Source organism: Solea senegalensis, linkage group LG15 (genome assembly GCF_019176455.1).
Source record: "Solea senegalensis isolate Sse05_10M linkage group LG15, IFAPA_SoseM_1, whole genome shotgun sequence".
Classification (NCBI taxonomy): Eukaryota; Metazoa; Chordata; class Actinopteri; order Pleuronectiformes; family Soleidae; genus Solea; species Solea senegalensis.
Window position 1 is genome coordinate 18868796 of NC_058035.1, and position 13844 is coordinate 18882639.

Below are 13844 nucleotides of genomic sequence, written 5' to 3' on the forward strand. Positions count from 1 at the left end.
TTCATACAGCTTAGAAAAAAAAAGGCTTCATTTCAATTTCAGTGTTTTCCCATTTTTATTTTGCTTTTTTCATTTGGAATCCATAAACATGGACCAAAGTATGATGATGTGTATTTTTTTTTTAAAAAGAAGGAAAAAGAACAAAAAAACAACCTCGTCTTTGGTATCTAAGGGAAAATAAAAACAATTAAGGCAACTACACCATCTTTCGGTCTGAAATGCATTTAGTTTGGCAGCCAAATGGCCGCACACTAATGGCATGCAACATATGTTTATCTGCCCAGATTAGCTCCACACCACATCAATCTGGTGACTTCCAGTTTTTTTTGGGTTCCTGTTCCTCTTCACTTCAAAGCTGTAACTTCAGCTTCTCAAGAAGGAAGGGAGGCAGGGGGGTATAATAGATTTTGGATTTTGTCTCGGGCAGATGCGACCTCAACCCCAGCTGAGAAGCAGCCTTTACAAGGTGAACTATAAAAACAAGTCTGAAGCAGGTCCCTAAAGCATTTAACCATCAACGCAATCAAGTTTTAACAGGAGATAGTTCAGGCCTCGCCTTGATGTTTTTGCAATAGTTGACATTCTGTGGTTACCGTTTCTCAAATTCAAGTCACCAAAGATATTTCAATTGGTCATTTATGTGCCAATTCAAGAATTTTAGAGCCTTAGGTGATTCTAATTATGACAGCAGATGATCCACTGACTTTAATGATAAAGGGCTTTGTTGTTTCCCGGCATTAGAGCACTGACTTTTTATTTATTAATAAACACTATGACAATACGTCTGATGTTATTCTGCTGCTGGTTATCCAGTGATTTATAATTAGTGCTTTATCCACATACTGTGTCATGTGGATAAAGGTTCACCAGCCTCTCTCAAATTCAAAATGAGTTTAAAGTACCAAAAAAAAAAAAAACCTCCAGCACAGCAGCGACTATCCTTGTTAGGGGATACAAGGAAGAAAAAAAACGAACAATCTTTTAGCAACAAAGTCTTGAAATTGGGGAAAAACGCACACACCAAATACCTCACTTAAATATATTCCTTTAGCATTGACATTACTTTCTGCTTGTGTTATGATGGGAGTTACGTCTGCAAAAGTCTAATACTGCATTTTATTGTTCATTTCTGTATGTTTTAAAACAAAATTAAAACAGAATGGATGTATATATACACACACACATCATTTCAACTTAAAAAAAAAGAAGAAAATATGGAAGAATGAGCATTAGAAAAATGAAAACAAAATCAGCTGATGCTTTCAGATTAACTCTTACAGAATGATGGAGGTACGAAAAAGCAAAGTCAGAACAAAGATATGCAAGCTTCCCTGTGAAGCTTTGTGGGCCAAATGGAACAAATGGCAAATTCTAGGTCGAAAATTATGCAGCCAAGAACCACAGGCCCATATTACATGTCCTCAACACTTTTTTTTTTCCTTTTTCTTTGTTGGTTTGAGGTAAGCGATGTATTTTGGCCTTCCAACGTCACACATTTTTCTCCTCCCCCTGCGTGGGGCCTCGCCAAATGCTCACGGTCCGATGAAGAACATGAAGAGGGCCATGATTGCGGCGCTGATCAGGCCCGAGATGGGCACAGTCACAAACCACGCCATGAAGATGTTTCGGAACAGACGCCAGTCCACTGCCTTTTTGGAACGCAGCCATCCTACGGCAACGACCGAGCCCACCTGGAAACACAGCAGTTGTCATATACCACACACCGTCAAATCATCCGTCTGTCTTTTAAAAACGTGTTCCACATTTAGAGCGTCTAGACGAGGCTCTGCCCCCCTTGTCCGTGTCTACCTGCCAGACCACAGTGTTTGACCAGCTTACCTTGCAGTGGGTGGTGGAGACAGGCAGGCCAATGTTAGAGGCCACCACCACAGTCAGGGCTGAGGCCAGTTCAATGCTGAAGCCACTGTGGGGGAAAGAAAAACAACACTTAAGTCTCTGAGCATGCCTGCTAAATTCAAAAGACTGGTAACGTCTGTGGAGGATGTGGTCTTGTGACTAAGACTGTCTGTTCGTACCTTGAGGGAGTGATGGGGGTGAGGTCCCGGCCCATGGTCTGAATCACTCTGCGACCCCAAACCCAGAGTCCAGCGCAGATGCCCACGCCACCGTACAGCAGGAGCCAAATGGGTGTAGACATGTTTGAGTTCACGCTGTTGGTTTTGTAAACTAACCACAGAGCGACCAAAGGTCCAATGGCATTACTGCAAAGGAAGGAAAGAAGGTCACTTCAAGACTTTGAAGGTGAAAATGATTTAAACATCTTTGCAGGAAAACAAACGCAACACAAGAGTATGCGTACCTAACGTCATTGCCTCCATGTGCAAAGGATCCAAAGCAGGCGGTGAGAATTTGCAAGAACTGGAAGAGCGTTGAGACTTCTGGTTTGTCTGCCTCAAGCCCATCATCCTCCAGAGAGCTTTGGCTGCTACCTGCGTCCTCCTTCCCTATTTCCACTGCCACGTCTCCGGCTCCCAAGCCCTCAGGAGTCGTGTACTCTGCCACAGCATTGCAGTAGCTGGTGTAACTGTCCATACGTATGCGCTTTCTTTCCTGGCTGCCTGACCCTGGGCCCTTGTCGCCGTCCTCACTGGCACGGAAGTCACCTTCCTTATGCCTGAAGTCTCCATGCATGCCGATGATGGCCATAGTGTAGGAAGTGTAGCTGTTGTTGCGCCGAATTGGTCGGTCATTACCCTCGCCCATGCAGTCGCCAACCTTGGCCAGGTGGAGTTTGTGCAGGAGGTCTTTGTAGAGACCAGAGTCCTTGTGGACCGTGTGGTACTGGCTGTAACCGTTACTTGGTATTTGTGCTGGCCTGTTGTTGAACTGAGCCTGATTGTTGAATTGGACTTGACTGGGAGGATTTGCTGACCCGTTGGTGTGCTGGGCTTGCTGGTTCTGGTCCTGGTCCTGGATCTGGACATGGCCATTTGCCTGGACTTGTTTAGGTGCTGAAGAAACCGGAAAAAGAAATATTGAAACCTATTAATTCAGCATTAATTCAGTTGAGGTTATAATTTATACCATCAAGTGACAACATTACATACTAAAGCAAAACATGTTTCTTGGCACACTCACCACCATTTGCATTGCTGAAGTCAATGTCATCAGAATCTCCAATGTCAAATGCCACCCTGCGTTCTTTATTATTGTCGACATCTTCAGAGTCTCCGATGTCAAACACGACCCTGCGCTCCTCACATGGTGGTTGGGGCAGCTCAGGCGTGCTTTGATTGACAGCTGGGGTGATTAGTGTAGAGGGTTCCTTGGCAGTCTGTTTCAGGATTGGACAGTGAGCCTCTCTCAGCTCCCTCTTCTCCATCAGCGGGCTTTCAGCGGGGCTGGAGGACTTGATATCTCCTGGTCAGTGAGGAGTCGGGAATGAGATGTTACTTGGGTCATGGCCAAACATATACACTAGCACAGCACATGTGTTTCATTTCTACATGAATGTGCAGGGGAGCTGGAAAAATTGCATAACCACCGTCAGAAAACATTTTGTCCTAAAACTGCAACGTTACCTGTGGTCAAAAGCAAGCGCCTGTGTTCCCAGGATCAGATAAGGGATTATGACCTTACAAGGAACATATTTACACAACCGCTGGCAGCTTTACTTATGACCAGCTATAATACACTGTGGATCATATGGCGGTTGTTTGTGGTTTTAAAGTGAATCAGATACTAAGTACCAATATTTTCTAAGAAAAAAATCACACAAGTTGGTCAAACTGCATCGTCGATCCTGACCTGACGCAGCAGTCACCCTGAGCTTTCTCGCATTAACTGCACAGCTAATGCCAATGTCAACACCTTAAATCAACCATGGCTTATTTTAAGGCAAAGAGCAATTGGTGGATCACAACTATTAATCAATTAGTCTGCTCATCAACTGAACAGAGGCTGATCTAGATTTTACAGATAAACCCTGCTGTTTCTCTCAGAGTAAGAGAGTCTATCTGTAAACAGGTTTATCCAAATTGTTTAAAGAAACAGCCATTTTGTAATTATTCTCGTTAGTTTAAACTTGTACAAATCATTAATCCAGGATTATATGGGGGAAAACTGGTGGCAACTTTTTAAAGATTTTAAATTGGATTATGTCCCTAAACTCCATTTGCCTGGAGTCCTTAGTGGGAATAGGCTTAGGTTTCATGTGCAGTGTTAAATTCCTCACTTGTCCAGTGACCTCAGAGAGGCAACCTCTCAGTACAGTGGTCTGCACAACTGGTGGCCACTGGGATTTCAGATACCCCCTAAAAAAAATAACAAAAAACTAAATGCTACTTACGTTCAATCTTCTTCTTGAGGCGAGGGCATACAATAAACCAGACCACAAGGGCAGTCAGCAGTGAGCAGGCCAATGAGATGAGCAGGATGCCCCACCAAGGGATCTTGTCAAATCCCAGCACTGAAGGACCACCAGGTGCCACAGACAGAATCAGATACACAAAAGGCAAGCAGAAAGGCAGTTTTTAAAAAACAAGGCAGCATGTGCTACCTTTCCTTAAAGGACAACACACAAACTTACATTTCAATGAGACTATCTTACAAAGTTTTACAACTAAGCAGTTTAATGAAACTAAGAAAAAAAGGGGCTACGATAGTTTTAATATAAGGTCAAATTAGTATGGGGAATTTGTATCATATACAACATGGACAGCTTCACTGAATTAAGGTAAAAGTACTAACTAAAATAACATAACACAACCTCCTGACAGCACTGCCCTCTTTGTGCCACGTCCTGTTAAAAATGGAAAGCATGTGGCGTGGCTCTGGATTTGAACAGTTATGCAACACCTAATAGGTGAAGGAGCAAAAATGTCACCATGACCCCCAAGAACCCTGCTAATAACTGCCCATGGACTGCATGTACCCTAAAAGGCCACATTATTTAAGCAGGTGATGTACTCATACATCCAAGCAGTTTGCTGTAGCAATAAAAGCAGCCACTTGCCAAGACTGCAGCAGAGCTGATGCAGCAGAGGTATAGATGTAATGCAGAACATGCTGGCAGAAACAACTATTTAAATTTCCCTGGGGACACGGTCGTCTCCAACACACAGCAAAGATATATGTCAGCAGAGTATTTAGGAGAAAAACAAAAACAGGAGCTGTTGAAAACTCCAGACGCACCTCTGGTTAGGTGACCTTGGCCATGCATAATTAAAAAGAAAAAGAAAAACTACCACAAGCTTGGAACTATTTGGGAAGGTTAAGATAAACAAAAGGAAATGAGGGCCAAGGCTATGTGATAAGTGTCTCGTCTGTTGTGTTCGTTTGAGGGCAGAGTCCATGGTGCATTCTCTTCAGTGTCACGCTGCAGCAGCAGACCGAAAAGCACCTCACTGATGTTTATTTTGTTAAGCAATAGCTCGTTCCCTACAGGACAACACAGGGATGAGGAAACTGGAAAAAAACTGGAGGGTGGCTCTGGAACAACTAAGCCCCCAGGTCTTTTCTCTGAAGTACATCAGCTTGCATGTAGTGAGACAGCCAGAGGCAGGTGTTGTTTCAGCCACCGCCAGTACAGTAAACACCAAGTGTTATAAAAGGGACACAAAACCCCAAAAATGACTGGTGAGCCAGACAGTATTTATGTGGTGACTCTTTGTCACCATGACAAAATATAAAAGACAAAGCCCAGATCTACCCGTCCGATAAACACTCTCACACAAAAGGGAGTTATATACACACCACAGCCGTGCCGTGGGATGAATGGTTCTGCACAGGAAATGGCATTTAACCACGGCTACGTTCCACACCCCTCCCTGGAACCTCTATCCCGTGGCCTGTATTACACAACATGTTTGTTTTTCTCCCCAGGTTGTAATGTGCCACTCACCACTACGCCCAATTAAAATGACAGTTATGGTGGCAGTTTATGACTCACTTGCAAAGAACCTGTTGGGGTTTTTTTTTGGGACTAAAACCCAGTGTAGCACTTAAGGTATTAAGCTGCATTTGCACTGAAGGGATCTGTATCTATCCATGATACAATGATTGACAATAGCAACTTTAGACTTTGTTTCTGGATAATGGCTTGGGTTTAAGCAAAACCTCTTAAGTGTGATGTGTTAGTTACACCACTGATTGTTTTGTGTCCCCAGAGCAACCAACACCACCAAGTGTAAGGGTAACCCAGGTTACAAAAAAAAACAATCTGTGTCCCACATTTAAGTTTAAAAACTGTGTGTGTGTGATTTTTATCATCCTCATGACATTCAGCTTTGTGTAACACACAGCACTATGCTAAAGAAAAAGTGTTTTTGTGTGCACAAGAAGCAGGCTCTGACACTTCTCTGTGAAGGCAGCAGATGTTTGAACAGAACATAGTATCTCTAAGATGCCAAGAAGACTTGATGGTGACTACACCAAAACTTGGAAAGCTGTCTATTCACATCCGGCTGACTGACATTTTAAGAGGATGGCAGTTAAGACCATGTATAAATCTGGGTAGATTTTCAATTCACAATGATTGGGGCAGCAGTGGAGTGACAGCCACTGAATCTTTTATAAGGTGTGAAGAACCCAGGTCACACTATACGTCTGTAAAGAATCGCCAGCTGACCCTCAAATTCTTTGGCCCAAATTTTGACTCGTGCTGACTTGAGGCCACCAGCACTGGAGCATATATCGAGTATGGGAATGTGCTGTGGGGTGCCTGGTGTCCAATCGCACCACAGTGATACGATGAAAATGAGAGGGACATGGCCTTCACTCCTATCACAGGAACCCAAACACACTCCACTCAGTTGGCTGCAGATCCTGCTACCACATAAGCGTGGAGTGCCATTATATAAAGATGGAATGACAAAACTGTGAGTGTGTTTAAGTTAATCACTGGACATAAATTAGCTGTGTTGCTTTGTGTCGGCAGGTCTATGGCTAACCTGAAGAGGATTATCCTAATGTTGAACTGGCTTCAATGCAGTCTTGAGGCTTTACTATGTGTGTGCTGACAATGTGTCCTCATCTACAGTATTAAGAAGGTATGGCTAGTGCGCTGCAAGGTGTTTCTTTAGGTGTCTAAATGCAATCTCGCACCTTTTTTTTTTTCTGTGAGGTACCCAAGTACAGGTCCTCATGAACACTGTGTTGAGGTGACTTCACACAACTGTACAGAATGTGCCTTAATAAGCCCAGTTGTGGGCCATGCTGGAACTGCATGTGATCTCCACTGAGTGCGCTGATGTGCCCGCACACATCAACGCACCATATCTTGTCAAACTCTGGCCTGTAGCAGCCATTTAATGGCCCAGGCCAGCTAACATCTTGAACTGTAAGGCCCTGTAGAGAGAAAAACAAACAAAGGAGCAAAAGTTGCTCATTTAATAAAGCGTTTCAGGAGGACGACAAGTATTCAAAGCATAACTAAGCAGCAGTACAAACTACGAGCATTGCAAATACCCTCTTTACTTCTTTTCCTCCTCCATGTCTGAAGGGCACAGTCAGTGATGTCAACAGTTAAGTGAAAACCTTTTTCCATCTCCCTGTTGTGCTCCACTTTAAAAACTTTTATTGCAGCTATGACCCACATACAACCACAAGCAAAAAAGCCTAAAAAAACATGTTAAAATAAAACACAGTTTCTGTGAAAATGGTAAACACAGCCTGGTTCAGTCTGGAATACATGTGGGCATCCGGCTGTCTGAGGGAGCAGTTTATTTTAAGCTGTGGCTGGAGGCAGGCATGCAGAGCAAAATGACTGAAACAATGATACTCACTCGGAGCTCCAGTGTACATGATGGAGAACAGGTTGACTCCCATGGTCACCGCATAGAAGACGGGCAGGGCCTTCAGTCCATTTGGAACAGGGTCTTTCTACGGGGGACAAAGCACAGCAACAAATCAGGTATTAAGTTTTTAGTGACAACAAAACTTTTTTTGTAGCCTGGTAACAATTAATAAGGGCGTGGTGGTAAAATTATGCAAATGACTGTGTCATCGGGCAGTAGTTTTATTGCAAACATTTCCTCCATTTCATTATAACTGTGGGCAAGTGCCGTGTTGAAACTGACCTACACATCAGATACACACACTGCCACAACGTTGACAAGAGCCAACTTACCTTGTGTAAGATGAAAATGCGCACAAAGTAGAAAACAACCGCTGACATTATTCCAGACAAAAGGGGACTCAGGAACCATGAACCAACTGCAAATGAAAGAAATAAAAGTAGATTTATTGGTTACTGGTTGTGTAATACTCAACAACTCCATCATGAAAATTGAACATAAAATCACCCTGGTTATAAATTTTACACTGTTTATATTATTGGCATAAACAGAGACAATCTCTTTTTTACATAGCACGTTAACTCAATACATGAGGAACTTTGCGGAAATATTGAAATGCTTTCCTCCTTAATCATCTTCTGGGAAATCTAATAGCATTTTCTTTCAAGAAAATTCAATACCTGATAAGCCTGTTCTTGGGTTAAACAGGAAATCTCAGTTATATGATTTCCTAACTTAATAATTTTCCTTGTAAGGTGGACATCCTTTGGCTATTGTGGTAATTACAACTACTTTTCCTGTGAATAGTCGAAGGGTAAAATGAGGCATTATTCAAACAATAATGTCTCATTTGACTGTAAACCAGGAAATACTGCGATTAAGGCATTTCAAACCAGTTACATATTTCCATGTGTTGTAAATGTAACTTTACTAAACCTGACACAACTCCAAACTAATCAAGGCTCATAAACATATGACAAAAAATTTGTTAACATGTAACAATAACACTGCATGTCACACATCAGCACTTCAACCTAAACAAAGAGGACATTTCTAGGTCAGATAATCAGTGTCAGGCTTACCAATGCGTAGGAGTTCAAACCACTTGACTCCCTGCTGTCCTCTGGCAACCAGTGAAAATCCAATAGTAGCACCAACAATACAGTGTGTTCCAGATATGGGGAGCTTAAGGAAGGAGGCAGCTAGTTGCCACACAGCAGAACCTAATGAGTAATGAAGTGATGACATTAGACACAACAGCTTTTCCATAAAATTGTAATGCATAAAGACATTGTAAGAACAGGGATCTCCTCATGAGGCTCTACCAAGAGATACTCACCAACCATGGCACTGACCGACCCAGCCATTAAGACATGCTTGGAAGTTTCGTACATGGTCACATCGATGATACCCGTTCGGATGGTTTCGCTCACTTTGGCCCCAAGGAGTACTGAGCCTAAAGTTTCAAACACCGTGGCCAGAATACAAGCCTGTCGCAAGGTAACCACTCCAGAGCCAACAGCTGTACCAAACGAGTTGGCAACATCGTTGGCACCAACAGAAAAGGCTAAGATGAAGGCAATGATGAAGCCAACAATTAGCAGCCACGTGTACTCTGTCAGAGCCGTGTGGCCTGCTGCTACTGTGCTAACCAGTATTATTGTTGTTGCTGCTGCAGTTGTTGAAACCATGATTGTAGTCTATGTAACTGGTTCACAATCTTAAAGGGAATGTAATATATATATGGATATAAAATGCTATTTCTAGACTGCAGCTAGTAAAATAAAGAGGTACTAGGTAAAATAAATAATTAGCTTCTCTACGGGATCACTGTCTTAAAACAGGATTTCAGCAGATTCAGCAGTGCAAATTGGTAAGAATGTTTATCTGGAGCTGACCAGAAAACAATTAAGGTAAACAATTATGAGGAGGGCCTATTGCTATCCTGTAATTAAACTAGATCTGTTGTTCTTTTCTGAGTGCTGAGCTATTAAACTGAGTGAAGAGACAGCCATTGTGCAAATGTAACTGCAGATGAGCAGGTGTACATCCTGAAAAAGACAGAAAATGTTTGCTTTAATAATAACTTCCACATTCCATCTTCATGGGTAAATAGAGCTAAACAACATGGGTGAATCATGTACTTGGAATTTTTCAGATAGACATTGCAGATGTGATTTGATTCACATCAAGACGGAACAATATAATAACCCCTTTAACGACTATATATTAATGGAGGGACAAGAATGTAAAGATGAAATGTTTCTAACCGATCTTCTATTTTCATTTTAGCACACATTATATAAAAAAAAACACTGCTGCCTTAACAATTTGCTATTTGCAAAGACTGTGACATGGATAAAATTACAATGGACCGTATGTGTAATAGTGTTTTCTATTGCTTTTGTGGAGAAAGGCTTATTTTAAGCTTCATTTTATTTCATTCAAGGTGTTGAGTTATAGTACACTGCATCTGTCAAATAAAAGTAAAATCATATAGATGTATGTAAAAGCCGGTAGTAAACGAAAAGACCGGAAGAAGGATCTGGCAACTGCCTTGTCTAAAAACGCCATTTCGGGGCCATTTTTAGTATGTGACGCAGGAAGGAGCCGGCATTTATATACGACAAAGTCATCGAATTTGACTCGGCTGCTTCAATCGTTAAAGTTTACTGTTGTTTTATTCAGAATAATTGACTACTTCTTCCGTAAAAGATAAGGCGTGCCTTCTTTGTACATGGCGCATTATATCCTACGTGCGCACGTGTCGTCATCCATTCATACAACACGACTCTGAATACGAGCGCCGTCACGCGCCCGTAGAAATTAAATTAATAAACAAACAACTCGGACCGTCAACTTCAAACTTGACGACTGATGTTACCAAAATTATAACAAGCAATCGTTGCTTCGTGTCGTTATTGTCCGCGTTTATATTTTAATGACGTAATTTTCCGTAAAAGGGGACGTAACCATGGACCGGATGTGACTCCCACCGATGACCGGGAGGACAGAGGACATACTCCGCCGTGTGTGTAGCCACGATCTGCAAAATAATCTAGGACGAACTGTCAATATTGATAAGACTATGTTTACTTTCAATAACAACTTTCATCGCGCCAAATAACCTTGTTCTTAGCCAAATGTTACCCAGACCTGGAGATAACGGGAACACAATGACAACACTCATTATCTAACGTCGTCCAAACAATACCTTTCACCTCCAAAAGTGTCCGCATTCACTCATATAATATGTTAGTTTCTCATAAGTCATTCGGCTCGTGACCATATTGTTTAAGATGTAACATTACGGTTGTTACTCAATGTAACTATTAGCATTAGCTTCGTATTTACACTGAATGGCGAAGCCAATCATCATAAATGTCCGGTGGGAGACACACGACGAACTATTAAATCACACAAAAAAATTGTAAAACTCACCACACGTTGCAGTTGTCAATCTTGTGAAGAACGCAGGCTGGCTACTAGCAGGTAAGCTAATTAAGAGCGCGCACTCAACGCTACGATAGCGCGCGCGGGATAATGAAGAAAAAATGACTACGAAATTTAAATATATACCAGGGAAAAAAATCTATAGCTGCCTTGCGTTAAAAAATAAGTTAAATAGTTGTCGACGATTAACAGACCCCAAGTGTAATAAATCCGTCTTTACAAACTCAGAAACGTCCTCAATTGATGGAGCTTCGGTGCTGCATGTGGGGAATTTGCTCGTGCCGGTCTAAAGAACAGGAGGTTCTTTTTTTTTTTTATTGGATACACCCACCAGAAAGCCCCACCCCTCCAGCTGTCACCAAGACAACCGCTTTCCTCCCCCCACTCTCTCTCTCTTCCCTTTTTTTAACTGATCATGTGCTCAGTGCATGGGTCTCTTCTTCTTTTCAGCAGAGCTTCCCAAAGTCCAGAAATCTGAGGCCGCTTAAAAGATCATCAAGACTCACGAGCCCCAATTCATTGAAGTCAACAGATAACACTGACATGAGAATATTTCGTCCCTCATACAAATTTATAATCACTATGTCCAGTTGAGGGGTGTGTGTGTGAGTGTGTTCCCTAAGGTACAAAACGTTGGATACTAATGTTCCCTCTTCAGTGGTAAAAACATGAGGAAGTGTCCTACTGGGTGCCATTTGTATTGCATTCTAAAGCAAAATATACATATAAAAAGTGATTTGTTTTGGAGAGAGGGAAATGTGATACAGCTTTTGGCCCCAGTTTGCACTTCAGACATGCCAGATTTAAGCGTACTAGTGGCATCTGCCCTTTTTATTTTTCGCCCCTGCCCTTCCAAATGTCTGTGCACGCCATTAGAGAAGCCCCATTTACAAAAAGAAACACAATAAACAATCATTAAAATGTTAATTAGAAAATATGTGTCACAAAACTTTAACATTGAGTTGTAAACTTTTCTATACGGAAATGTACAAAAGTACAAAGTCAAACTCCAAAAAGAAATATTGTACTTGCTGCTCTTTATACATATAAGAGAAAAATCACTTTCAGTCATCATCTACCGCTTTATCCTCCACCAGAGGGTCGTGGTTTAATTATTTAATTTATTTTTTATACATAGATGAGGCTATTGAACACTCTAATTCACACTTTCACTGACATTTCTCCATGTACCAGTACGCAGGATATATCTGGTGTTTTTGATATTTTTGCCATTACTCACTGCCTCAATTGTCATGCACTCACGCTTCAAATAAAAGCCCATGAGCCAATAAACATAACCCACACAGACAAACCCAAACAGTCACCCATAGTAACCATAAGGATACAATCAAAACAGACACAACAACACCAGTGGGGGTGATGTTGACTGTGTTAGACGATTGTCATCCATTGTGCAATTGGTTGGAAAATGATAACAACATTCACTCTTTAACAAAGGCCAACGTCTGCCTGTCTGCCTGTCTGTGTGTGTGTGTGTGTGTGTGTGTGTGTGTCTGTCTGTCTGCTTGTCTGCTTGTCTGCTTGTCTGCTTGTCTGTCAAATTCACTCTGGTCTTCGCCCACTTGCCCATGTCACTGCTCTTAAAGATCATGGAAAATTTCCTCACCCACACTGTATTGGGAACTGTTAAGAGTGTTTACCAGGATACATGCAATTGTGAATTTCGTCTGAACACCTGAAGGCAGCATTCCACAAATGAAGGAGTGGCGATTATAGCAGCTATTGTAGCATATCTGTTTCAAAACTACTAATTCAAGGTGTTTTACGCTGGAAATTTGCAAAAGTGCACTCATACACTCGAACATCAAAACATCTACGACTCATTCATCATAATATTTAATCAGGATCTGTGTTTGTTCTCTTGCACTTATCTGGAAGCCAGGAAAATGACCTAACTGTCAAAGTCAAAGAGGGAATTCATTACTGTTATTTTCATTATTACCAAACCCAATAAGGTATAAAATAGACAAAGCCCAGAAGTACTCAAAACACTAAATAAACTTGACATTATAGAAATCTACATCCTGCATGCAAATAGTGCTCAGCTCTCTGGAGCAGTCTAAATATTGATGATAATGAGGATATTTGCATTTGAGCTAAGTCAACAATGAGAGGCACATGCTATGGGCCTCATTTCTTCAAAAACATCTCGTCTCATGGTCTTATGATTCTTCGCCGGCTTTCATGAGCAATACACATTGTTTTGCCTGAAGGGCATCAGCTCCTTTTGATATTCATTGTCTTATATCTGTGTTGTTTATTTTGGCCAGATGAAGTCACGAAAAGTTCACTGAAGGAGTGGCTGAAAGAATGTGGAGCCTGATAACACCACAGCCTTTTCAGGGCCACGTGTAGTCAATATAGTGCCTGTAGCGATGAAAAACCACTGATCCCAAATCTCTCAAATATTGAAACAACAACAACAACAACAAAAAGCCTCCATGAGACTGATCATTTCCTACTCTCCATATAGTTCAACAGCACCACCTTGTGTATATTACATATAATAATATTTTGACTCTCAAGGCCATGCGATGGACTGGCGATCTCTGTCCAGGGTGTACCCCGCCTATTGACCTAGATTCCCCCCGATTTTGAATCTCAATAATACTT

The 13844-nt window shown here is 41.7% G+C and overlaps 1 protein-coding gene across 1 annotated transcript; it reads right to left on the bottom strand.

Annotated features, from left to right (window-relative positions):
• Positions 1-36: 36 nt before the first annotated feature.
• Positions 37-11512, bottom strand: slc20a1b (solute carrier family 20 member 1b). Its single transcript, XM_044045781.1, has 11 exons — positions 11199-11512; positions 9097-9808; positions 8840-8980; positions 8090-8175; positions 7746-7842; positions 4310-4429; positions 3100-3381; positions 2321-2972; positions 2037-2222; positions 1840-1924; positions 37-1691 (listed from the first exon to the last, which is right to left on the bottom strand). The coding sequence occupies exons 2-11, from the start codon at positions 9446-9448 to the stop codon at positions 1533-1535; spliced, it is 2160 nt and encodes a 719-aa protein (XP_043901716.1). The 5' UTR covers positions 9449-9808; positions 11199-11512; the 3' UTR covers positions 37-1532.
• Between the last annotated feature and the right edge of the window lie 2332 nt (positions 11513-13844).

Bases quoted from the DNA above. Each gene is read 5' to 3' on its own strand.
- slc20a1b (XM_044045781.1), bottom strand. From the start codon at position 9,448: ATGGTTTCAACAACTGCAGCAGCAACAACAATAATACTGGTTAGCACA. The intron at 4,430-7,745 runs GTGAGTATCATT...GTGGTCCTTCAG, and splicing joins CATGTACACTGGAGCTCCGA to TGCTGGGATTTGACAAGATC. The intron at 1,925-2,036 runs GTACGAACAGAC...TTTCCCCCACAG, and splicing joins ACCCCCATCACTCCCTCAAG to TGGCTTCAGCATTGAACTGG.